General features: G+C 37.3%; 1 protein-coding gene across 1 annotated transcript in view; it reads right to left on the reverse strand.

Annotated features, from left to right (window-relative positions):
- Window positions 1-9010: 9010 nt before the first annotated feature.
- Window positions 9011-24803, reverse strand: part of TOLLIP (toll interacting protein) — a 28840-nt gene continuing 13047 nt past the window's right edge. Inside the window, exons 4-6 of the mRNA XM_065682700.1 lie at window positions 24078-24230; window positions 22626-22716; window positions 9011-12897 (exon numbers count right to left, since the gene is read on the reverse strand). Coding sequence (XP_065538772.1) covers window positions 12683-12897; window positions 22626-22716; window positions 24078-24230 — 459 coding nt within the window. The 3' untranslated portion in view covers window positions 9011-12682. The remainder of the gene's footprint in view (window positions 12898-22625; window positions 22717-24077; window positions 24231-24803) is intronic.

Raw genomic sequence — 24803 nt, forward strand, 5'->3', positions numbered from 1 at the left:
CTGGGAGTTTGTAAATGTGATCCCCATTCACAATAAGGGCCAGAAAGAGTATCCAGGGAACTACAGGCCTGTCAGTCTGACCTCCCCTGCCAAGGAAGGTGATAGAGCAGATCATCTTGAGTGCCATCATATGGCACACGCCCAGTCAGCAGGGGCAGGTCCTGCTTGACAAACCTGGTCTCTTCCTAAGACAAGGTGACCTGGGTGACCTGCTTAGTGGATGAAGGAAAGGCTGTAGATGTTGTTTACCTAGACTTTGGTAAAACCTTTGACCGTTTCTCATGGTATTCCCCTGGAGAAACTGGCTGTTCACAGCTTGGACAGGTGCACTCTTTGCTGGGTAAAAAAAATGGCTGAATGGAGTTAAATGCAGCTGGCAGCTGATCACAAGTGGGATGCCCCAGGGCTGACTGTTAGGCCAGTTCTGTTTAATATCTTTATCAGTGACCTGGATGAGAGGACCAAGTGCACCCTCATTAACTTTGCAGATGACACCAAGTTGGGCGGGAGTGCTGATCTGCTGGAGGGTAGAAAGGCTTTACAGAGGAATCTGGACAGAGCATGTCCAAAGAGCAATGAAGTTGGTGAGGGGTCTGGAGAACAAGTCTTAGGAGAGAGCCAAGTTTTTTTAGGCTGAAGAAAAGGAGACCGAGGTGAGACCTTACCACTTTCCACAACTACCTGAAAGGAGGTTGTGATGAAGTGGGTACCTGTCTCTTTTCCCAGCTAAGAAGCAACAGTACAAGTGGAAATGGCCTCAAGTTGTGCCAGGGGAGGTTTAGATTGGATATTATGAAAAATTTCTTCACCAAGAAGGTTGTCAAGCACTGGACCAGGCTGCCCAGGGAAGTGGTGGAGTCACCACACCTGGAGGTATTTGAAAGACGTGTAGAAGTGGTGCACAGGGACATGGTTTAGTGGTGGGCTTGGCAGTGTCAGGACTCATGATCGTAAGGGTCTTTGCCAACCTCCATGATTCTATGATCACAGAATAGCAACAAAGTTAATGTGTTTATATGATGCTACTGAGTGGAATCAGTCAATGGACACCAGAAAGTTTCACTACTGAAGAGACAGGTAATTAAAATTACATTCGTAAGTGTGTGTGGGAAGGAGGAAGAGAGGATGTAAAAAAGAAAAAAACCAACCCCAAACCCACTCCCAAGCTCCCCAGGAAACACGAAAACAAAGATCACTCCAGGGTTTTAGAGTTTTGAATGAGAAGATGTATTTTCTTTCCTGACGGAACACAGGTATTCTTTTGAAGCAAACCAGATGCAACACGACTGCGGCTGCTGCCAGGAGTTCAGCAGCCAAACAAAAGAGGTGACCCTGACTTGCCCAGATGGAACAAGCATGAATTATAGCTATGTTTACGTGGATCAGTGCCAGTGTATGAACGCGTGCACCTCAGACACCTCTGCAGCATCTGATTCCCAACAGAAAATCAGCAGACGAAAGAGATGATCACTAGAAAAAGAAAGTCTAGAGTCTAGGGAAGCTGGAATCTTGTTTTCTCCACAATAACTTGTGCTCCTTCTTTAACAGATCTCATGTCAGTTTCTGTTATCACCTTTTCTCATTTCTTACTTGTAAAAGAATATAAATAAAAGTCAAATAATTAAATCTTAGTGGGGTTATTGTAAGTGATACAATATTCAGGAGTAAAAACAAGACTAAAATACCTTGTGTCAATTATAGAAATATGACAATGTTTCAATCACTGACATTTTTGAAAAAGTTTTAAGGGGTCTCAAAAAACCCCCAGACCCCTCCCCAAAACCACAAAACATTGTCACTACATTGCACTTTACACTCTTGTGCCTAGAGAGCATTACTGCTTATCATTTTTATGGATATAGTAGCCCAGACTTCCCAGAAACAGGCGTATGACTGTTTTATTTGATACATAAAACTTTCAGCATTTTTTCAATTTTGGTGATTGTTCAATACCCACTTTCATTACCTAAATGATGGAGAGTCCAATGGCATCACGGAGTTTTCCAACTCAGACTGGGTATGTTCTTCAGCAGCTTTTGGGAATGAAGACACACTAAAAACCCTTTTCCTGGATGAGGTCCAATTCTGTTACAATATAAATCCTGACATCTTCACTGAAGGCTTGGCTGAAAAATGGAGGAACTGTTTGATCAAGTAACTGCATGTTTTATATGTGCTTATTTAGAAGGCATATTCGATCCCTGAATTAAATCAGTGAAGTCCTCTCTGTTGGCCTTCACAGGCATGACCTGATATGAGGATCAAACAGTGGGGAAAAGTAGGAAGGCTTGTAAGCTTCACATTTTACTGCTGAACTCCATTAATCTGTTGACTACCCATGGTTTGCCTGTCCCATAGCTGTCACGCAGGCTCCAGGCAGGGTAACTAGCCATGACAGTGGAGCAGATAGCAGTACCACTCCCTGCACCTTCTTTACTCTGACCCAGTAATAAGCTACTTTTCACTCAGAACCTGGGCTGTTTCACAATGTCACCAATGCATCCTCAGACCCTAAACACTAGGTATTGCTATTAAGGAGACAACCAAACAGTCCTGAACAGAGGGACTACTTGATCAAGCAGTTTGACAACTTTAGCATAGCTTCCCAGGTTTCTGACTTCCAGAGAGCTTAGCACTTCAGGCACAGCACCACAAGAACAGGGTGCCCAATGTGATCTAGAATTGTATTGCACTAAAAAAAACAAGATCTAGAACTGTACCGCAGTGAAAAAACAGCACTGCTGGCTGTAGGTGGACTTCCTGAGAGGCATTTGCATATGCCAGCCACATTAGGCCTGGCATTACAGCTCAGAGCTAGCAATATCAATTCAAGCAAGATAAATCAATGTCTGCAGAACTGAGAAGTCAGGGTTCAGACCCAGTGACACTTACATGACATATAGCACATGTAAACACTTCTAAAGTAGGCTTTGAGTTCAGACTGAAACCAAGGAAATCTCCGTGCTTCCCCCTTACTCCCTAGTTCCTGTATTGCAAGTATTTAGCACCATGTTTGCCAGATACAAACCTTCCCCTTCCTCCTCTGCAGGTTTTCCTCTACTGTTTCAAGCACTGTGCTACCATGTCAGCAGTACACTCCAGCTCAAGTCCTAAGCTGCCCTCTAACGGTCATTATTCACTTTTCTAAACCAGGAACTATTCCCATAATTCTACCGGGAACAAGAAGCCTTGCAGACCATGTTCATCCATCCGAGATCAATTATATTAGCATACGAATTTTATTTTTTTTTAAATTCAAAATTCCCATATTATGGAAGACATCAAGGCTATTTCTCAAAACTGAACATCACATCATTTCCAGGTAGCTGTGATCAGTTACGTAGGACTTCAGTCTGAAGATGCCATTGCAATCCTCAGTGATCATGTACAGCACTCACAAAAAAAAAACCAAACAAAAACCAACCAACCAACCAAACAAAAAAACACACCAAAAACCCCACACCAAAAGAAACCACCCCAAAACAACAACAGCACCTCCCCATCCTGAAAACAAAAATAGCCCCAACAGAATTCGCTATTTAGAAGATAGAACCTTGATAAGAGGGGGTTTGGGGGCTTGACTTGTTTTGTTGTTTGATGTCGTGTCCCACCTACCCCCCACTTTGAAAACCAGCCCATTGCAGAGTGCTAGAAACCACTGAATTGCCTCTGTTCTCCCTAAAATATTTTTCCTTTTTTAAGGGAAATCTATTATTGTCCCTTTTTTCTCAAGCCTACATGGAAGAAAGAGTGCAAAATCCCTGGGTTTAAGTAAACAGGATTCAGGAGGAGACAAACATGTCTCTTAGAAGAAAATGCTATGCTACAATTACAAGCCCAAGGAACCTCTAGAGATTACTTTAAAGCAGAGAAATCAGTTGAATAGAGAAGAAAAAAAAACACCCAGAAACCCCCCCCACCAACATACCATTGCTTGATATGCAAGAAGTTATCATTTAGGTTAAAAAATGTCTAGCTATTATGTACTACATCAAGCTTCTTACAGTATGAAATTATAAAATGCACATACGCCTTAAATTTTATGGCTAAATTTCTAAATATACTAACAATACATTCACAGCAACAAAACAGTTCGTTAGAGAGCTACAGATTAATAAATTATATTTAAAATAAGAAATAGTATATAATACAAAATCAATCCAGAGCTTTCCTGTCATTTCCATAGGGTATCAAACCAATCAGGAAGTGCAGACTTTCCATCCTATGAGATTTACCATAAGCAAATATACTGATGTTTCACTAAAAATTACTGCAAAAAAAGCACTTACCTACATCAAGAAATCAAACACCATTTTTCTATTCCACCAACTAACTAATTCCAGGGACTACTGCATCAGGGAATGTTATGTAGTAAGATGCATATACATGGCACAGCTACCCAGCAAGTGTATTTCATGGATGTCAATACTTGTAAACAAATCTGTCAGCCATCCTGAGAATCTTAAGCAGCTTAGTGAATAAAGCATCCCGCTATAAATAGAACCATTTACAAGTTTTATTGTCTGATGATCTAAACTGTGCAAAAATGAAAGATATGCTGTTTTTCTGTAAAAGTGAGTGCAATTGTGGAACTGTAATACTTAACCACACAAAAGACATTTGATAAGCTTCAGATCAATACCTATAATATATACTCAGACTTCATCAGCTGAAAGACAGAATTTAGTATCACTGAACAAACTCAATTGGGTAAGGTATCTGTACCATGTTCATATGCAAGGCCTTTTACCTCCAAATCCAAATTCATGACATACGCTTGCTCTATATTTTCCAAAGCACAAAATACCAACAGAATTCAATCAAGTGGAGGCCTGGAAAGCAGCCGAATAGACTAAAAGCAACCTGAAATATTTCAAATCACTTCTTTACATCACTTAGCAAAGATTTCAAAGTTTAGCATGGTGACAATCACCAAGAATCTATTGCAGCAAGGAATCTCTCAACCTTGAAGGGTAAGTTTGAGAAGATCCATGCTCATGGGGAGATCCTGGCCTGTGCGCAGGAGAGCTCAATAGGCCCTGGAATGTCCACTATTTACACAATCAGATTTACATTTGCATACCAGCAAGACATCTGGGTCCCTTCCAGCCAGCCACTGACTGCCAAGTTGCCATCCATCCCCCAAAGCAAGCTGGACGCAGTCATCACAACTCCAGTGGTGGTCATTACATAGAGGGTGGGACAGACACACACCAGCACATGTTTTCAGGTAGACAAATATAGCACTTTAAAACATCTAGGATGAAGAGGGGAAGAGTTCTCAATTATCCTGCTTACAGGTCATATGATGATTTTAATTTGAGCTGGAGAAAAAAAAAATATTCCCTTCACAACTTCTTACCAATACTATAAGAAAACACAAGCAGGTACCTTGGAGGTTATTTTCTGCACAATGGTCTCAGCATCAGTTCTGACAGCAACAGCACACAGGTGACATCAATTGATAGACTGTTCCTGTTACTAAGACTTGAATAAAATTGAAACATCAAAATGAATATTATAGCTTATAGTCAATTAACAATCAAGTAAAAGCAGAGTTCACAAATAAAAGACATCTGATAATATAACAGTAACCACACACTCCAGTGCTCACCATGTAACCTGTAATGAAACAGAGCCTGATCTAAACCACTGAATACAGTGAAAAAATTCGTGCCGATACCATGTTTCAAATCAAACCTTGCATTTAGGAAAAAAAGCAGATAGTGCTGTTTAAAGTATGTAGTATAAGTATCCCATTCACAAAACTACAGCCTTAATCTTATGACTCCAGTGATGAGGTTTGCTAGTCACCTGCCACAAGGAACAATTTTTTTCTAAACACTTCTCATCCTCCTCCTTTTGCTGGTAACATTTTAAAAGCCCACTTTGCAATCCTTCACAGCACAGGCCAGCCTGAACTCATATCAAGCTCTGGCCACCTGAATTTTCTCCCTGCAGGGGCAAATAACTATCTTCGTAGTCCTCCTCTATTGCCTTGTCCTTGCTTCTAGTGTTCATACACTTTCCTTTTCCACCTAAGCTCTAGAAGATCCCTGCTCAGCCAAGCTGACCTTCTGCCCCACTTGCATGACTTCTGACATGTTGGAATTGCCTGCTTCTGCATTCTTGACAGTGCACTGACCAACATGCATGGACTCCCAATACCTTCAAAAGGAAGATTCCCAGGGAACCTCACTAAGTCGCTCCTCCAGCGGCCTGGTGTCTGTTCTCCCCATATCTAGGGTCCAAGTTTTGTTGGCAGCTTTTCCTCCTACTGCCAATGATTTGAAACTCTAAACTACTTTGTGGTCACTGTGACCAAAGCACCCACCAATTACCACTTTGCCCACAAGACTCCTCTCTCTGTTTACAAATGACAAATCTAGGAGGGCACTTTTCCTTGTTGGCTGCCTCATACCTGCATCAGGTACCTTCTTGGACCTGTTTGTGTCCACTGTATGATATTCCCTGATGATGTCTGGGAAACTAAAATCACCCATAAGGACAAGGGTAGTTTAGATATACCCCTTAACTCCTTGTAGAACAATTCATTGCTGTCATCATCCTGCCTGGCTGGTCAACACTGGACTCTCCTTCATCTTTACCTGAGGTACTCAACCACACTGACACCAAGCACCATACAATCCAACTCCTCCCTTACATACAGCACCACCCCACAGCCTCACCTGCCCTGCCTATCCATCCCGAGGATCCTACAACCATCCATCATGGCATACCAGCCACAGGAAAACATCCCACCTGATTTCACTTAAGCCAGTGATGTCATAACTCTAACGGGGCCAAAGCTTCTAGCTTGTTCCTCATGCTGTGTGCATTAGTATATAGACATTTCAAACATGCTTCAGTGTACTCAGCATATCATGGAGCAGATTGAAGACCCTTGCTAGCCACTGCCAGGCTTACCTCTCACAAGCCTGGTTTAATCCCTTTCTCCGTTCAGTTCTAGTTTCAAGCTCTTTCAATGAACTCTGCCAACTCCAGCACAAAGACCCTTCTCCCACTTCGAGACAGGTGCACCCCTGTCACCAGCAGGCCTGGTATCATATAGACCAAACTGTGATTAAAAGAAAAACAAAATTCTGCAAGTGACACCAGTCACAGAACCAGTTATTGATCATCTGGATCATCTTGTTTCTACCGTCATTATTCCCTGCAACTGGAAGGGTAGAGAACACTACTTGTTCTGCTGTTCCTTTAACCAGCTGCCCCAAGACCCTCAGCTCTTTTGAATGCCCCTGAACTTCTTACTGCAACTTTGTTGCTGCCCACAACAAAGCAATAAGGGGTAATAATCCAAGAGCAGTACCACGGTAGGAAGTTTCCTTGCCACATCTTTAGCCTGAGCCCAGGGATGCAGATGACAAGAAGCAGGTCAGGTCAACATACTGGGTCTTCTGCTCCTCTCAGAAGAGTCTTCTGTGACAGTGACCCATCTTTTTTTTCCTTTATAGAAGTGGTTTTGACCACTTTGACCACAAGGTTAAGTGGCTGACTTAACCTTGGCAACACCTCCAATTTAGATGAACAGTTGTCCTCATCATTGTTCAGTTCCTTTTGCAGAGCCTAGTACCTTATAGGTACTATGGCACCTGGGAAGATGGGGTAATTAGAGATTTAACTACTGCACTGGGCAGGAACTAGTCACCATTCCCCCTACTATATGCACTCTTATAATTACTTAGTGATTCACTTTTAGAATAGGATTAAGCATTTCAAATCAACCTGAATGTTCCACATTATAGAAATTATTACAGAATACGCGGGGGGGGGGGGGGCTGGAAGGTCCTTTCCAACCCTAACTATTCTAAGATTACTATTTCAGAAATTATGCATTTAATGTGTACTTTTTCCATTCACTGTAGTTATTTTATAATTGGAGATTATTTTAAAATAAAATGAATCGTTGTTCTCCTCCAATGACAAACGCATTAAAATGATAAAGCTCATCCATTTGTATCTTGTCTACTTCACGTTCCAGATTAGCATACTTCTTAACATGTTCCAAGTGAACTCTTCGAATACTCCAAACAGCACTACCTTCTTAGTTCTCCCACACATGGGAATACAGACAAAGGCAAGATCAATTTGAATTTACTAGCTTTCCACAAATTCATTTCTCCCACCTATGTGCAAATTTTACTTCAAAAGTTAGAATATAATCCTCTTTTCCTTATAAGGTTAACTATGTTTTTTTTTTGGCAAGATAGTAAAAGAAAACCCTTCTAAAATACACTGCAGTATGAAAATACATCAACTTGGAGTTCTAAACAAGCTTCCTGAAGATCTAGGAGAGCACGTTAGTTTTCAATAGGCTGCAGCAGAGAAGACTCTTAAATGTGGGGTTTCATTTTTTCCCACTTACTCTAAGAAAACAAATATTTGTATTTGTTCCTAGAGGCCCTGCTCTCATTGATGTACTTAAATGTTTTAATAATTTTCAAAATACACTGTTTATTTTTTTTCTCTACATCCCCATATGTGTTTGATTAGCATAGAAATGAGAAAGCTAATAAATATCAAAAAGCTGAATAGATGCTTTAGTGGCCAAACACCAATATTTGTTTATGTAAATTAATTCTTGTTTTTCTTATCTCTCGCAGTACACCAAAGAAATGCAAAAGCAAACAGTAAGCTTTAGAACATGAATTGGGATAGAAAGTGACTCAAGAGCTAGGAGGAAGCATCTGAATAAAATTTTGTTTCATAGTAAGTATTAAATACATTAAGTAAATCAAAGGAAATTCAGTTGTAAAAGATTCCTCTCAACTACCATTTGCTAAATTGAAAAAAAAAAAAAATAAATTAACTCCTAATAAAAAACTGGGCAGTGAACCCCAAAATGTTAGCTTAACAATACACTAGTACGACAGACTAGCAATTAATTAATCATCACCAGTCACAGCAATACTATTAAATGAGAAAAAGGACCTCGGATAGTTTTGCAGTCAATCACAGAACCATAAAGAAATGCTACATAACACAAATCTTTAAGATTTGTTTTATTAGATTAGCAGATAAAGCCAGTTCTTATTGTAGCTGAAACAGCACATAACAAGGCCCATTTCATAACTCTTCACTTGGACACCACTCATTTAGAGAGTTCTCAAACCCTTCATGCTGCAGAACATTTCATCCATACCCACACATTGTTTTCACACCTCCCTTACCCTCCAGCACTGTCCCTTGAACAATGTAACCTCACTACTGCTGCTTTGTCCTCTAGATCTGCAATACTGTAACAGTTTCTTGAGAAAGTAGCACCTAGAAGAGCTAGAAACAGCCATCTACCTAAAGACGCTTAAAATATTTTTGAGCATTTACTGTACTAGTTCACCAGATGATCACATCAAGAAGCAGTGCAACTTATTAACTAATGGGCAAAACAGTAAGTCAGTAATCGATACCTGAATTCTAGATCAGTCTACAGACAAAGACTCATTGTGGTGCTCTCCAACAGAGACACAATACATTTTCATTTAGATGATACATTTATTAACTTAGAATGAAAAACTTTATGTACTTCAGAGTGCAAGAAACATTTGGACACTGGACCTCGATACAGAGAAACAATGTCTTCAGAATTATTACAGCAAAAAACAGCCTCTGTATGGTATTACATATCAACCAAACAAGCAATAACATTTGTTAGGGAAAAAACATTCAGTACCATCAGCAGATGCAAAGAGCAGTAGAGAAGAAAGTAGCAAGGATCTAGCTAGACAAAAAATGTTCCTACCTTTAGTAAGATTAGGCTCTTGGCAGGACTCAAGCTAGCATAAAGAGCGCTAACTTTTAGCAGATGCCTGTCTTATACAGCTGGCTTTGGCTCCAAGCTGCTTGAAGTTGAGCAGAAGAGCAGCCTCAAACACATTATTATCCAATCAGCATTTTGTCAAAAGCTACAATCATAATGAATGACATTTATTTTAAATCAAGACACAGACTTTCAGTTCCACAGACCTAGACTTTTTGTTTTACAGACCCCAGAATAACTAAACACTCCCTGCCTTTTTTCATATTTCTCCAACACAAGCCTGGCAATGAACAGTTTGACTGAGAGGGTATGTATGATGAAAAGCTGAGTAGGCTTACAATCAGTTTTTTGTTCTTTTTAACAAGATAAAGTAGCACACCTTGACATACAAGTTTCAGCATTAATGTTTAATTAAATCAAGACAAAAAAAAAATCCCCAGAGCAGTATTTAAATGTAGTGTAGCATGTTGAAATCCATCTACCAGCCATACTACTCCTACATATCCCATCTTCAACTCATACCCTGTTTTGCATAACATTTGCTTAGAACAAAACAAAGACCAACAGCTGCCCACAGAGGCCCAGAGCCTAGTCTATGAATAAACCTGGCTAACCTAGCATTCACACTTACCCCTTCTGGTGGTTAGGATTGAAAAGGTGTTTATTCTGTGCTTGAAACTGAGCTGTAATAGGACGCAGTACAATTTACCAGCCATTAAGTTGAACCATGACCACTTGCTTTTATAAAAAGCTGTATTATGGATCCCAACGTTTTAATATAAAAATTTAAATATATACATTTTCCCTGAATTGTTTTGTCTCTAGCAATTCATTCTATCTGTGTAAAAGTTAGAGCAAGGGACTCTTCCTGGAGATATTTAAGCATTTAATCCTTACCATGATTTACCCGTTTGGGTGACAGCATCACATACCATTGTGCTATAAAGACCAAATGCCTCTATACCTACTCAGTCACAAAATTTACCATGATTGTAGGGAAGGGTCAAGAGTAATTTCTTGAGTAACACTCATTTTATTTTAGAAAATAAAAACGTGGTGACTCTACAACTAAAGCACAGAAACTATAGTCTTGAATCTCATTACTGAAAAGCCAATTGGAGGATGTATAAAGACATGCTTTCAACAATAAATTTAAGATGGTAAAGGATTCATAACAAAACAAAATAATAAATTACAAAAAGACAGCTTTAAAAGGTCAAACTGGGATGATTTTTGGTGCTGCATTTTTAAAATTTCGGTATCAATTTTAGTAATAAAAAAATAAATATTCATGCTCTATTACCAGTACTATCTAAAGGCTTCTCCTATGGGGTGAGAAAAAAAAAAAAAAGGCTTTTCAGCAGATAAGAAAATATTTTAAGCATGGAACATGAAATGAAACATGGTGAAGAGAATATGGGTCCCTTTTCCTTATTCCAAACCTGGCTTTAATGTTCTCATGAATCACTCAGGAGCCTAGATTTTGAGTGTACATTCATTCCAACTCTTGAAAATATATGGCTATTATAGAAAGTATTTTAAATCAAACATTAAAAAGATAAAACAGCAACATTGCACATCACTGGAAAAATAAACTGGTGCATACTATTTAAAGTGCATTACTCTACCATCTACAAAAACATACTGCAGAAATTTATCCAACAGGTGTAACTGGTGCATACTGTAAGATTCTGCAGCTCCAAAATGAACTGTTATCTGAAAAAATAATACTAACAATAAATACAAGCAACCTCCAATCTCCTCTGAGGATCAGACTATAACTCAGATATGTCAAATTTTCTCTCACATTTATTTCCATATGCATTAAATAATGATAAACTGGCTATAGCAACTGTAGTCTTAAGTCGCTGAGCAACTCATAATGCCATTCAAGGATTCTGAAGGTACTTTTCATGCTTATTTCAGATTACAGGAAAAAATACAGTAAGTTTCCCACTAATATAAAATAATAATTTTGCTAAAATACAGGTGAAATAGGCCTTATTTAATGTGTATTGCCTTTTTAATGCAAAACAACACTAATAATTGTTTACAGATTCAGTAATTACCTAGGTATAAAAATCTTTCCTTCTGCACTTATCCTCTGAAATAGCCATAGGAATGTTATCAGCAGTTGAGAGTGCAATTAACTGTGGGAGTACATCAGGGCTCAATCCTGTTCTCTACTACAGCAATACCTACTGTACAAGTTAAAAGTTACCTGTAAAGATTTTACAGATACATAACAATACTATATGGGAGGATAAAGCCCAAAATGCACACCATATTGCTTTGGTGCCCGATGACTAGATTGAACAGAAAATGCTTATTAGAAATACCAACAGTGCAATCTAAGAAATTTAGCTTATTAAATGTTCAATCAGAAAATTAAGGATATCACAGCAATAATTAAATATCATAGGACAAGGAAAGGGTCTTTCTTTTAAATTCGGGAAGAAATAGGCTGCTTGATGAAACCTAAATACTTCAATAAATCAGTTATATTTGAAGAGCAAACCCTTCACAGATTATTTTTCCTTTTCAATCTAACAAACAGTAGTAAATCCTGTACTGCATAGTTACTTTGTGAGAACAAATTTATGAAGAGGGGCAAAGAAAAAAAAAGCAGTATTATTCCCCACCCCATCAGAGTACAGCCACACAGGGCACAGCCAATAGTAAAGAGCTTCAATGCTAAATAGTAGGGCATAAGCTAAACTGAGTATGTACAGACGGAGAAAGAAGTGAAAAAGATCCAAATGTCCAAGGAGAAAAGGGGTATAATCTTTCACACAGGATGCATTAACAGAAAGCTGTTGGGAAATTATTCCTCTAGCTAAATCCCTGGCTTGGCAAGTAAAAATAAGTGGCATCAAGGATGGGGACTATGCAGGAAGTGGGGATCTAAGACTCTTCAGCCATCTGAAGCAACGAGTTGATAGCTGCATCCTTGTTCCCCCTTTGAGCTTCAAGAACTGAGCGGATTACTTCCCTGTCCATGTTTGGAAACATATCCTGAATAGATTTCAGGTCCTCTTCATTACACAGGTGCTGAGGATTAACTGCAGGAGGTGGCATTGCCAATGGTACCATGCCTGGATTACAGACTGCAGGCATCCCTGCAGGAAAAAAAAAAAAAAAAAAAAAAAGAAAAAAAGAAAAGAAACCAAAACATACATGAGTGAGGGGAAGGAAAAAAAAATAACCCCACAAAAACCAAACAACCCCATACCAAAAAACCTAACACCAAACCCAAAACAAAACCTAATTCAATGGATATGAGGAAGAAAGCAGCTCATGACTCACCCCAACCCAGCAACTTCAGCTTTTTTTTTTTAACAGTTATTATGTAGTCCAGAAAAAAAAAAAAAAAAACACCCAAAAAACCAAACAACAAATCACTGAGATTATAACTAGACTGTAGCAATCAGAACACATTTTTCAGGAATAAACTCCCTGCACAACTTATGTTTCAGAAGTGGTAAACTACACTATCGCAACATGTACAGCTCAAACTTAGGTAAAACTTGCCATCAACCAGGTTTACATATGAACCACTACCCAAACATGAAGCACATCACAGAAGGGCGTGGTTGTTTTTTTTACCCATTCTCATCACTTTTAATTCCTACTGAATTTATATCGCCATTAAAAACATGGCTTTACATCAGCAGTATACATAACATAGTCAGAAATTCAATGAATGCAATCTTTACTGCATTCAAAAAAACAAAACCACAAAACAAAACAAAAACCAAAACCAAACACAAAGTACTTGTGTCCACTAAGAGACTGGATCACACTCATAAGCAGATTTAAAGAATTTTTTTTTCCCTGGTTAAAGTTCCATACAGTTCAGCTGCAAAGTCACAAAGTGGTAAAAGAGCAATTCCTTTCATACCCATAGGGGTACACACTGCTTTTCCCTATTCCTCTGCCAGAGGACAAAATTTATGTGACATTTTCCATGTCTGTGTAAAATTACAGTGCTTTAGAATTTTCAAATTCCTGTTAAAAGGAAATACTAGGCAAAAGTTCATTTTCATCACTTAACTTTCATCATTAATTAAGCACAGATCTGTTGCTGAAAAAACCCTAGCATTTATTTTTATAAAACTGAAACCAGGTATAGTATATAGAGTCTTTCTTAATCACTTCTGAAAATGCCGTACTCCACTTTCCTCAATAGTTCCAGACCCCTGATTATTTTAGTCAGACACCTTTGCGTGTTACTTTTACAGTTCTGCTGTATTGTTACTAAAGTAGGGCAAGGAAAATTACCTGCATCTAGATGGAAGTATGGCACCACTTCATACAGCAAAATGATAAAGTTTTTGTATTTGTTCTTTATTTGTTTTCAACCACTTTATCCACTGTTTCAAACACTACTCCTCTGGTATTTTCATGGAATAGTCTACCATAATTCAAAGATTTTTATGTAGGATAATGACCAACCAAGAAATGATAAGTTAAGATTTTTCTATACACATAACATTTTACTACCAGCCTCAATAAGTGATTTTATTTCCCTTTTACTACAACAAGATCCTTTCGCAACCAGCTGCCATCAGAAACACTTAGAAAAGCACTGAGGTTTTGTTTTGATAAATTGTCTATTAGTCCTCTTCCCTTGATTAGTTTTTTAAAAATATGATGAACCCCACCAAAGGCCTCCCTCCATTAGTGGATGACTTGTCACTTATTTTTATCTGTTCATTAGCTCTTCAGACAGCTATTAAACCACAAAAGGACCTTTATTGCATCAGAATATCATATGACAGGAAGAGTCCTTAGCAGGTAACATTGATAACATTTTCAAAAATGCAGCTGACAAGGTGATACACAAAGACCACATAGTTCTTACCAACATACTCATTCACCTATAATTCCTGAGGTATAAGCTTTCCCTACATAACCTTGTCACCTCCTCCTAAAGTTTACCTAGTTCATTTTTGTTTTAAATCAAATCTCCATAGGTTTTAATCAGTTTATACAACATGAAAAATGATTACTTTGGAATGGTCTAGAACAAGAAATAAAATGGAAATAAATCAGTCTGCTATGCCCAGTTCTCTGAAAGCAAGACTATTTAAGCAACAGGTTACCTATTGCATTTGGTAAAAAAATCCTGAATACAATATTGGGAATGTTATCTTACCTGCAATTTTTTACTGATCATTTTAACAATTAGTGTTGAACTCTAAAATCTGAGGCTCTTTATGCACAAAAAAACAACAAACCAACACCCTACCCCACCTCACCTCAAAATAAAAAGCAGCCCTCATATTCCATCCTAAGAAGGACAAACCCAAACACTTTTTCTTCTCCCATTGTGGTCTCACATTTGAACTCTTTGCGGTTTTCTTTTGTACTCCCTTACATAGTTCTATCTTTATAGCCAATTACCTAAACAATTCCAGGTTCCCTGCTTCTTTAAAACAAATAGTTCTCAACTCCTTACACAAGAGTGCTTTTTTTTTTTTTAATTTGGCATACATTTAGTTAGAGTAGCTAACAACTTTAATATAGCTTTCAGTCTACCTGTTCAACTTCCTGTGACCTTCATTACTTCTCCTTAAGTTAAACCGAGGGTTAACTATGTGTGTCATCACTATAATACCTCTTCAAAATAAAATACTTTTTGAACCAGGTTTCATATATTACCCAGGAGTACATCAAAAGCTCCTTCTCTTCTATTGAATTCTGATTAACTGCTCGAAAAGCGTAACACCATAAAGCAGATCTACAACTGACAATTTTCAAGTGTGCCTTTTTACAGTCTAATCACTCTTAGCATAATGACTGAAGTACTTACACATCATGAAAAATATTGCAACTATACTATACTACTTCTATTTAGACTTAGCATCTTCCCAAGAAAAAGCAAAGAGCAATTTCAATACTTACGCTGTCTCCAAGATTTTTTTTAACCTGTAATTATTTCATCACTCTAACTTGTACAAATATTTTAGCATCTCCATTATTATCTTTTCCATCAGCTTTAAAAATGCTATATTAAAATTCACATTCAAGGTTGGATCTGCTAAACCCATCATAACTTACATCAACTCTGGCTGACAAGGTACGATAACTGAATATAGCTTGACTGTATGCACTGCAACTGTGGTTTTACTTAATGTTCTCTTTGCTATTTCTTTCCTCAACTTGCACTTCTGTCGTATCTTAACGAATGCATTCCTGAACAGCAAGCACTCCATACTAACCAATGTTTCCTAATTTTGATATTAAAATTCTGCTTGTAATCATCTTAAGTTTTATTAGAAGCAGAAAAGGAACCTAGATGCTTTAAGTCATACATGCTGCATCTATTAAAAAAAGTTCATGCTAGCAGCTAAAGAAATGTCTCACCATAAATTAACTACCTACACAATAGAACTACGGCTTTGCCCAGCCATCTGCCTCACAGCACTACCAACCAATGAAACAAGTGCATCACACCACTACCAACCAACTACCAAGCAATTATCTATCACTTCTTCTGCAACAACAGAAACTTTAGCTCCAGAGATTCTTATGTCACTTGAACTATGGTCACTGGAATTCTGCCTGGCATGGTATGTTTGAACATATGGCAAATCAGACCACGTGTGCACACCACTGTGCAGTCCTCACCAACACTGAAAATACACTCTACTCAATAATCATATCCAGCAGCATTTCAGTCTACCTCAACTCATTCCTCACACTTCCTACAACCTAAGTATTTACCACAGGCGAAAAAAAATACATATGTCCTAAAAAAAATGAAGTTGCAAAGCACCTGGAAGAACAGAGAAACTGAAGTTATGTTTCACTTTAAACACAAGCTTCCTAATATTGTTTAGTAAGTCATTAGCACCCTAACATTAATCAACTACCAGCATGACTGGGAACTGTCCATACAGGAGGTCAGTGTAACATACTAATCCAAATAAAACATGAGGCTCACTTCTTGAGCACTATAGCATCCTAACAGCTTACCAATAATTTGTCTTGTTATGGTCAAGAAAAAAAAAAAACAAAACACAACAAACCCCACACCAAACCAGCATACTTTTTTTTTATTGCTTTCAAAGCAAGCTAATTATGAAGCCAGACATCTGCACTGCATTGTTTTTTACTAATGATTTTTAAAAACCATTTTCTCAGCTCTTACAGTTCTAAAATTAATTTATGCTGCCTACAACTACACTGTATACAAATGAAAGTTAGTATCAGTGATGCTTAATGAATATCTCCACAATGTAAAGGCTTACTTTCTACAAAACTCAATATTCAAACTTTACAAATACCAATTTCAAAGAGTACCTTGGTGTGTTGCTTTGTTCCACACTCAGGCTAAAAGCATCCATAATTTCTGATTTACAAAATAGTAAGCAAGACTTAAGCATAAACTTAAAGAACTGTGCCATAAAATTAGCAAATATACATACATATGCATTCATTCAAGAGAGTTATACTACAAAATTATCAATCTTCAGGAAAAAGCTGGTTTACATACTGAGTGCCTCCTTTCCCTGACAGGTTAAACTAAACTAAACTAAACCAAACCACATTAAGAATCCATTATCAGTGGAATTGCACACTCCTGCATTGCTCTCGGATATTAGGCAAGTATTACATGTCAGAAGAATGAAGCATTGTTGTCCAATTCAGTGAAATGGCAGTGGCAAACATGCTAGCATAAGCAGTGTCATTCCAGTACATGAAACAAGTATGAACAATAGCAAGTCAATTGCTACAAGCAGCAATGGAAGCATCACAGCAGAATTAAGAGGGTAAACATTTCCAAACTGCACACAAGGCATTACACACATTTTATTGTCCAGTCAAATGACCTATGTTTAATTTCTTAGCTCATTATTCTGTCCCATGAACAGACCCTTTCAGAATAAACTCAGGAATCTTCTCAGCACAAATTCTTACATTTAAATGAAGAAATCTGCATCTCATTTTTTTAAAATACACGAACAGGTCTCGGTGATATTTGCTTCAGAAAAAAAAAAAAGTGCTGAAATATGCACGTCACCATCTCAATTTTTAAAGTGTTGCTTCTTTGCAAACCACTAAAAAAGCAAAGCATATGGACCCACAGAATTCCACTGCTCTGAATAAACCAAATATGTTGTGACAACCACATCAGTTTTATTTACAGCACCTTTCTGAAATTTAAAGCATCAAGAAATTACATTTTATCCCCCAAGGAGTAGTTCTAGAATTTTCTGAACATACTTTTGAAGCATTGAAGGATTGAAGACCAATGCTTTTACCAAAGTTAAGGATGTCACAGTACCTTTGCACATTTCAAAATCAAAGGGGTCACAGTAGTTAAGTCTAAATAGAAGGACAAAATGGTTTCCTATAACATAATTTGCCTTTAAAATACTAGTCAGCTGCTTAACTTGACATGGATCTAAAACAAATGTGCATAAAAGATACATACTAATAAAGTGGGGTTTTTTTATAGTTTTATTAAATATTAAAAAGGCTTATTTGAAGATTAACACATGGCCCTGTCTTCTCAATGTTACTGCACAACTGAGTTCTTTGCTTTCAAATTTATAAAAAGTTGTGACATTATCTCCTTCTCTCCAAACCTTGCAGTAGCAGATCAACTGCAAGACCTGTTTCTCTTCTAAGAAATCAGTACTACCACCCAGAATAGCTCACTGCCACACACCACCTTAAGAATATTAACATCACATTTCATGCAGCAGCACCATTACCACCAATTGTTAATCATTAATAGCTTGATGCTGAGCAGATGCCTTTAAAGACTTTCCAACAGATTAGAAGGACTTCAACAATTTCCAGGAGATGCATTAAATTGTTCTATTGTGACATTCTAGTGGCAATACCTTGTGATGCAGTCTGCTGTAATAACTAAAGCTGTTAGGATGAGTTCATGCAAAGATTGAGTTCATGATGATGGGAGTGAGAAAAGAGCTTGGAAACTTACCCAGAGCAAAGTATTCAAGCCCTAAAGATAGGTGAAAATGGAGGGGCAAGGGGAAAGGAATAAGATATGGGAAAGACATATTAATCTATTTTCAAAAGGAAATGAATCATTTAGTGTCCAAAGGTGAAAACTGGATAAACTGAGGCAATTGGATAAAACCTAAGCTACCTAATGTCAAAATGCCAATGCTGCTGGCATTTAGTCTCCCAACTAATTTGCCTCAGCCTCTGAAGAAGTTTCCTAAATGGATTGTTTTTTACAGAAATATCAATTAGAGGAAATGTTTTCAAAACAAGTAACACACCAGGTGTTTGCAGCAAGGATTATATTTTATAGCCCACAAAGGACAATATACATCTACCATTTTCTGAATAAACAGCAAAAACATCACAAGCTCACCTACTAAATGCAATACAGACACCTAAAGGAGTAATGTACATATACACACAACTTTGCCTCAATTAAAAAAAATAAAACTATTCTGGACTCTGAAACACAGGTTTTCAATCTACTTTTTACACAAGTATTTAAAAGTACAAATACACTTCCTGTGTAGGCCACGAATACTTAGCTGGTAAGAAATGTAGCTTGCTTATTGAACTAATTTTTTGCTTACTCTCTTTGATACATTACCAGTAAGATCAGTTTGGACTGTAAGCAACCAGTATACCACAATATCCTATAGCCTAAATAATTTTTAGAAAAAGAAATAGGAAGAGGTAGATAAACTCAATTTCCAGAAAAGCAAGAGGACTGGTAGGTTCAAATTTTCCCAAACCAAATCCATGGCAGCCAGTTTGTAGCAACTAGTGCTGCTGTCAGAAGTGTTTATTTTTTTTTTTTTATTGAAATTAAGTAACATGTTGCAAGAATATTCTATGGCTATTTCTGTTCTCATCACAGGTCTGTAACATTTACCATCAAATGTGGGGAAAAAAGAGCATTACTTGTGCTGGCATTTCAAGCTTCATCTGCTTACCCCAGTGCCTGCTACTACTATTTATCTCAATCGTACACAAGCTGAGGTATGGGAGGAATTAGGTGGTTTGACTTTAATGAGAAGGGTAATTACATATACTAAGTTTTGAACAGAAATCTCCCCTTAGAGAAAAAACAGCTTGGCCTTCATAACACAGCTATATTTGACTGAGCACAATCTCTGTTTAAAGCACAATTTGGACAGTTAATAAATAACTGCTCAACTGTCTGCACCAGCATTTTTGCCCACCCACTGTATTTCCACTATAGATAATAGTTAGAATCTAACAGTCTTGCCCAACATCAGAATCCCTTCCATTACAGATGTAATAAACTATTTGGTGCTGCTCTTCCACTCTTCTGAAGGAAGCAAACAGAACTTGCTTATTTGATGACACTCATTTAACTGGACAGGTGAAAAACATGAACTGAGCTCAGGTTCAGGCTCCTGTGGAGCCTGCTAATGTCCTACCATTGCCCTTCTTGAAGCAGCCTCAAAAAGAGAGGAAACTGTATAGGGTTCGAAACAAAGTGGAGCAAGAGAGTTTCCCCAGAAGATATGATAAACTCAGTTGGGAAGGGAAGGCCTGCAATTTGCATGCATCTTTCTGAAAGCCCTTCCAGAATTCAGAAGTAACATCTAGTTCAGTATATAAAAAACATGCTATATACTGACAGTACTACGTTTTCCAAGATGCATATTAACTACTACTTTAATTTCAAATTAAGCTATACCATAAAATGTATGAAATAGTAGAAGTATTCTGAAGTCACCTTCAAAATACAAACCTAATAATCCATCTACTGAGACACTGAGTAGTGAACAGGCAAAAGCTTTAAAACCCACAAGTGCTTTTGAGAAATTTTGATGGTGCCGATAGAAATTTGAGAACAGCAAGTACGAAGTACATTAATGTGTTAAAAAAAAAAACCAAACTAAAAAAATCAGGTCAAACATCGCTTGTAATAAAGTTTGACATTTATAAAGTCAAGGAGGTACGTTCAAGCATTCCCAGAACAGCAAAATGAAAGTTCAAATCCAGGGATGGGACTCTGCAAAGCTTTAAAAACACAAGTCATAGAATCAGGAAAATATTTTAATGCAGAAGATTATCATAGTGGTAATTAAAACATGCATGCTGAATCTTTGCAGAGGGCAATGCTCCAACATACAGATCAGTAAAATTGTTACATAAAGGCAAATTCTTACATGATAAAAAGGGAGGCATTACTAGCACTTGCTAAATATTATTTGTTCACCTGTCCAAGCAGATTTAATAAGTATTACTGAAAAGCAAAATACAAAATTTACAGAACACCAAGATCTGAACACCAAGATACACCACTGTTGGATTTTTTTTTATCTTTGAATGCCTAGTATCGGCTTTATCTGTTCACTTATAGGCCTAGTTTTAATCAGGCCTGAAAATAGGCACTTCATTTCTACTGTTTGTACTCTGCCTGGCACAGTAATTCTGCAAGACAAATATTTTCATTTTTATCTGTTCAAGAAATGCTATAGCATCTTCTATTACATTGCTATAAGTACCACCCCAGCTATTTTCCTTTTAGCCATACACAAGCCGGTATGTTTGAAGTTCAGTATATAGGGATGAGATGAACCTACAAGAAAAAAAGATATGGCACCTAATTCAAACAGAACAGCTACACAGAAGTCTGGCTTTCCACAATGGAATCACACTTCAGGATACACACATTGAAACTAGTTCCTTAGCAAAGCAAGCAAGACCTAAATCCTGACAATTCAGCTATAGAGATAAAAGCACTTTAAGCAAACTGCAAGTTGTCATAAGGGAATAAAGTACATGCCCAAGTTTTCCGTGTTTTGCCCTAACAACTCTAAACATGGAAGTATGATTCTTTATGTTACACATCAAACCTTCTTTTGAGGGGGTTTGCTTTTACACAGAATGAAATTTTAAATTAAATCGTGAGTCTTTAAAAAAATATCTGTATTCTGTGTCAGCTCTTAGCACTACAATTATGTCCCACACATTCTCTCTCACTCATACACTTGTGTAGAAAGAAATTCAAAATATGTATATTTGCATCTTATTTTCCCTAAAAAAGACACACATTACTGAATACATATCCTTAAAACAAACCACAGCTTTTAAAAGCTATAGATGAAACACACAACCCCCACAACTTTACTTATTAATTATCTAAGTAGGGCAAATTCAAGCTTATTTACATACTTTAAACTTTTCATCCTTATTAGAAAAATTACAAAACTTAACGTCTTTCTATACAAGTCCAAAACTTACTTGGCATAAATCAAGAGAACTGACAAAACCTGCTTTAGCTCTTCTTTATGTATTTAGATAACTACCTGAGAGTTCCCTAACATTCATTATTTCACATTCCCATTTCATTCACTGCGCTATACACATGGTCTAAAGCAAGCTTCCAGAAAAGCATCTTCAAAGACCACGTAAGATTAAATCCTTTTATGGGCTATTTAAGCTGCAGTTCTGACAACACAAGTCATTCGGTGCACTTACTGACATCTCAAGTTTCACACATGGACTGTTACCATTTAAATAGGCACACACAGTATCAGAGTACAGCCTGCTAGATATTCAGTGACCTGACACAAGTCTAAAACAAAAACTCAAAGAGAAGCCTTCAAGCTAGTTTTTCCAGCTTGATAGTCATTTTAATCCATTTAATCAAGCTCTCACTGCTCCCTTAAACAGGATGAAAGACTGAAAGCAGACCTACACTTAAATTGCTCACTCTTCTCCTCCCCAAAATATGGGAAAAGTGGTTATGGATAAAATCATTTATAGTTGTCTTTACATTCTGAAAAAGCAGAAGAAATTTGGTCGTTAATTCTGCAAAATCCTTCATCTGGAAGGTTTGAGTCTTAAAGGAGAGAGAACATACCTGCTATAGGCACATATCCAACTCCTTGTTGATACACAGTGGGCATCAGGACTACTGGCTGGGGCTGCATCATCATGGCAGCTGGCAAAGACTTGACACAAAAAGCACAGATCAGAACCACCCGAGAAACAGAAAAAAAACTAAATCAGCAATTAAAACAGTAATTGCAAGCAAGTTGCCATATTGAAAATCCATGTTCCATGTTACAATATGAGTATATTCAGTGCTAATCTATATTAAGCAAAATCTCTGGCAAATTAACTGAACCACCATCCTTTTAAATAAGTTAATTTGCCTCTAAATCAATACAAACACATGTCAAACTAGCCTTTTGAAACAGTTTGATAAATCTTGTCACTAAAGCAAATTATTTTAAAATATGAGTTTAATCTGTTTTCATGCTTTATTCTTATGAAATGAATATACAACATATTCATCATTAATTAAATCTTAGAGCAAAACCAAGTTTTATTATAAGCAGTATACTTCTCCTAGAAACAAACTTTAGTTCAAATCAATTATTTTTGAGGTAAATTAATATTTTAAACAAAGTATCAATTTAACTCCATTCCCTCTTACTACCACAATTCCTGTTCAGTTTAATCCTTGAAGATATTAAAAGGTCAGATTCTGTGTACAGTACATTCATGGGCAGACAGTTTTAAAGGTATATTCCAAACTCATTTTTGCTAGGGGTGATGGAATAACTGCTCAGATATGGTGCAGAATGTGAATTTCAAACAGCTGGGAACATCTGTTCCCAGTTGTTGACCCAACAGCAACTTGGAACTTTTGATGATGTACAAGCATAATAGGAAGTATTCAGGGATGCACACATTACAGGGCTGCACATGCTATAGGGCTGCTACTTAAGACAAAGGTGACAGGTAAGAAGATACTCCATGAGCTGCTAGATGGACCAATGTAAGTCAACAGTTAATGACTAGGAGCACCAAATGAACAAGAATGGAAGTAAAAAATGAAGCCATTGGAAAGAGAATTCAAAATAGCCAAGAAAGACCTAAGACAGAGCAGTGTTTCCATTACTTTTGCTTTAAACCTGATATCAATTTTTAAAGTTTCAGGGGAAAACGAAATTAAGTTATGGTTAGATTCCACAAAGCTGTTTTAAAATTATTATTATTATTATTATTGAATTAGAAATTACACTGGACCATTTAACTAGGGATTTCTTTTTTAGACTTCTGTTAGCACAAGAGCAAGCTGTATTTTTGTCATCACAAAACCAGATAAATACATACCCATTTACCACATCACCAAAAACCCTTAATTAAATTAGCACTTTTGACTGCTATTACCAAAGTATAATTATTCTAAATGCTAACACACATAAACACCCAGTAAGAAACTACTTTTACTTCAATCTAAAATATATCCTTTCCACTAGGCAAAAAGCTCTCCCTCCCTCTTCTCACCCCAAACTTGGCTTACCGTGTACGACATAACCAGATTAATCATTCCTTCCTTGTCATCACCTTGCCTTCCACTCAAGCTATACCATTCATCCTCCACATTTCCTTGTTTCAGAGATTCAGGAATCGTAATGTGCGTCCAAGCGATGCGGTCATCCATTGAAAAGGCCCGCTGGAATATAATTAAAAAAATATAAAGTTAACGCTCCTGAAATAAATATAGAAAAATATTAAAATAACTTTTGACTAACATTTCCTTCAACCTTTATGCTATTTCATTTTGCCATTTTTAAGTTACTCCTTTTGCAACTACTGAAGTATCGGTAATATTTTAGCCATCTCCTTTCAAAAATGAACGACGCTTTAAGTGGGATTACAGATTGATTACAGGTATTAAATAAAAAATTGAAAATCCGAAGCAGAACACTTCTAGGAATACAACATGACAACTGCAGCACGGTCTGCATGCATCAGTGACATTATAACAGAGGCCGTTAAATGAATGCAAACAGCTTCTGTTTACATTACTACAATGGGCTGTGAACTCCAGTAATTCAGGAGTAGATGCAAGTACTGCTCTGCCACCTCTGTTGCAGCAATGAATCAGACACTTCAACCAATTGAGCAAGCCCGCAAAATAGTACCCAAAAGCCTCCCTTGTATAATGAGCACGCTGTTGTTGCAGTGTCAAGTTTTACTACACACAGTAAGAAAGGCAGCAAAAAAGAGGCAAACAGACTTGGCT

The sequence above is a fragment of the Lathamus discolor genome, chromosome 6 (assembly GCF_037157495.1).
Source record: "Lathamus discolor isolate bLatDis1 chromosome 6, bLatDis1.hap1, whole genome shotgun sequence".
Taxonomy (NCBI): Eukaryota; Metazoa; Chordata; class Aves; order Psittaciformes; family Psittacidae; genus Lathamus; species Lathamus discolor.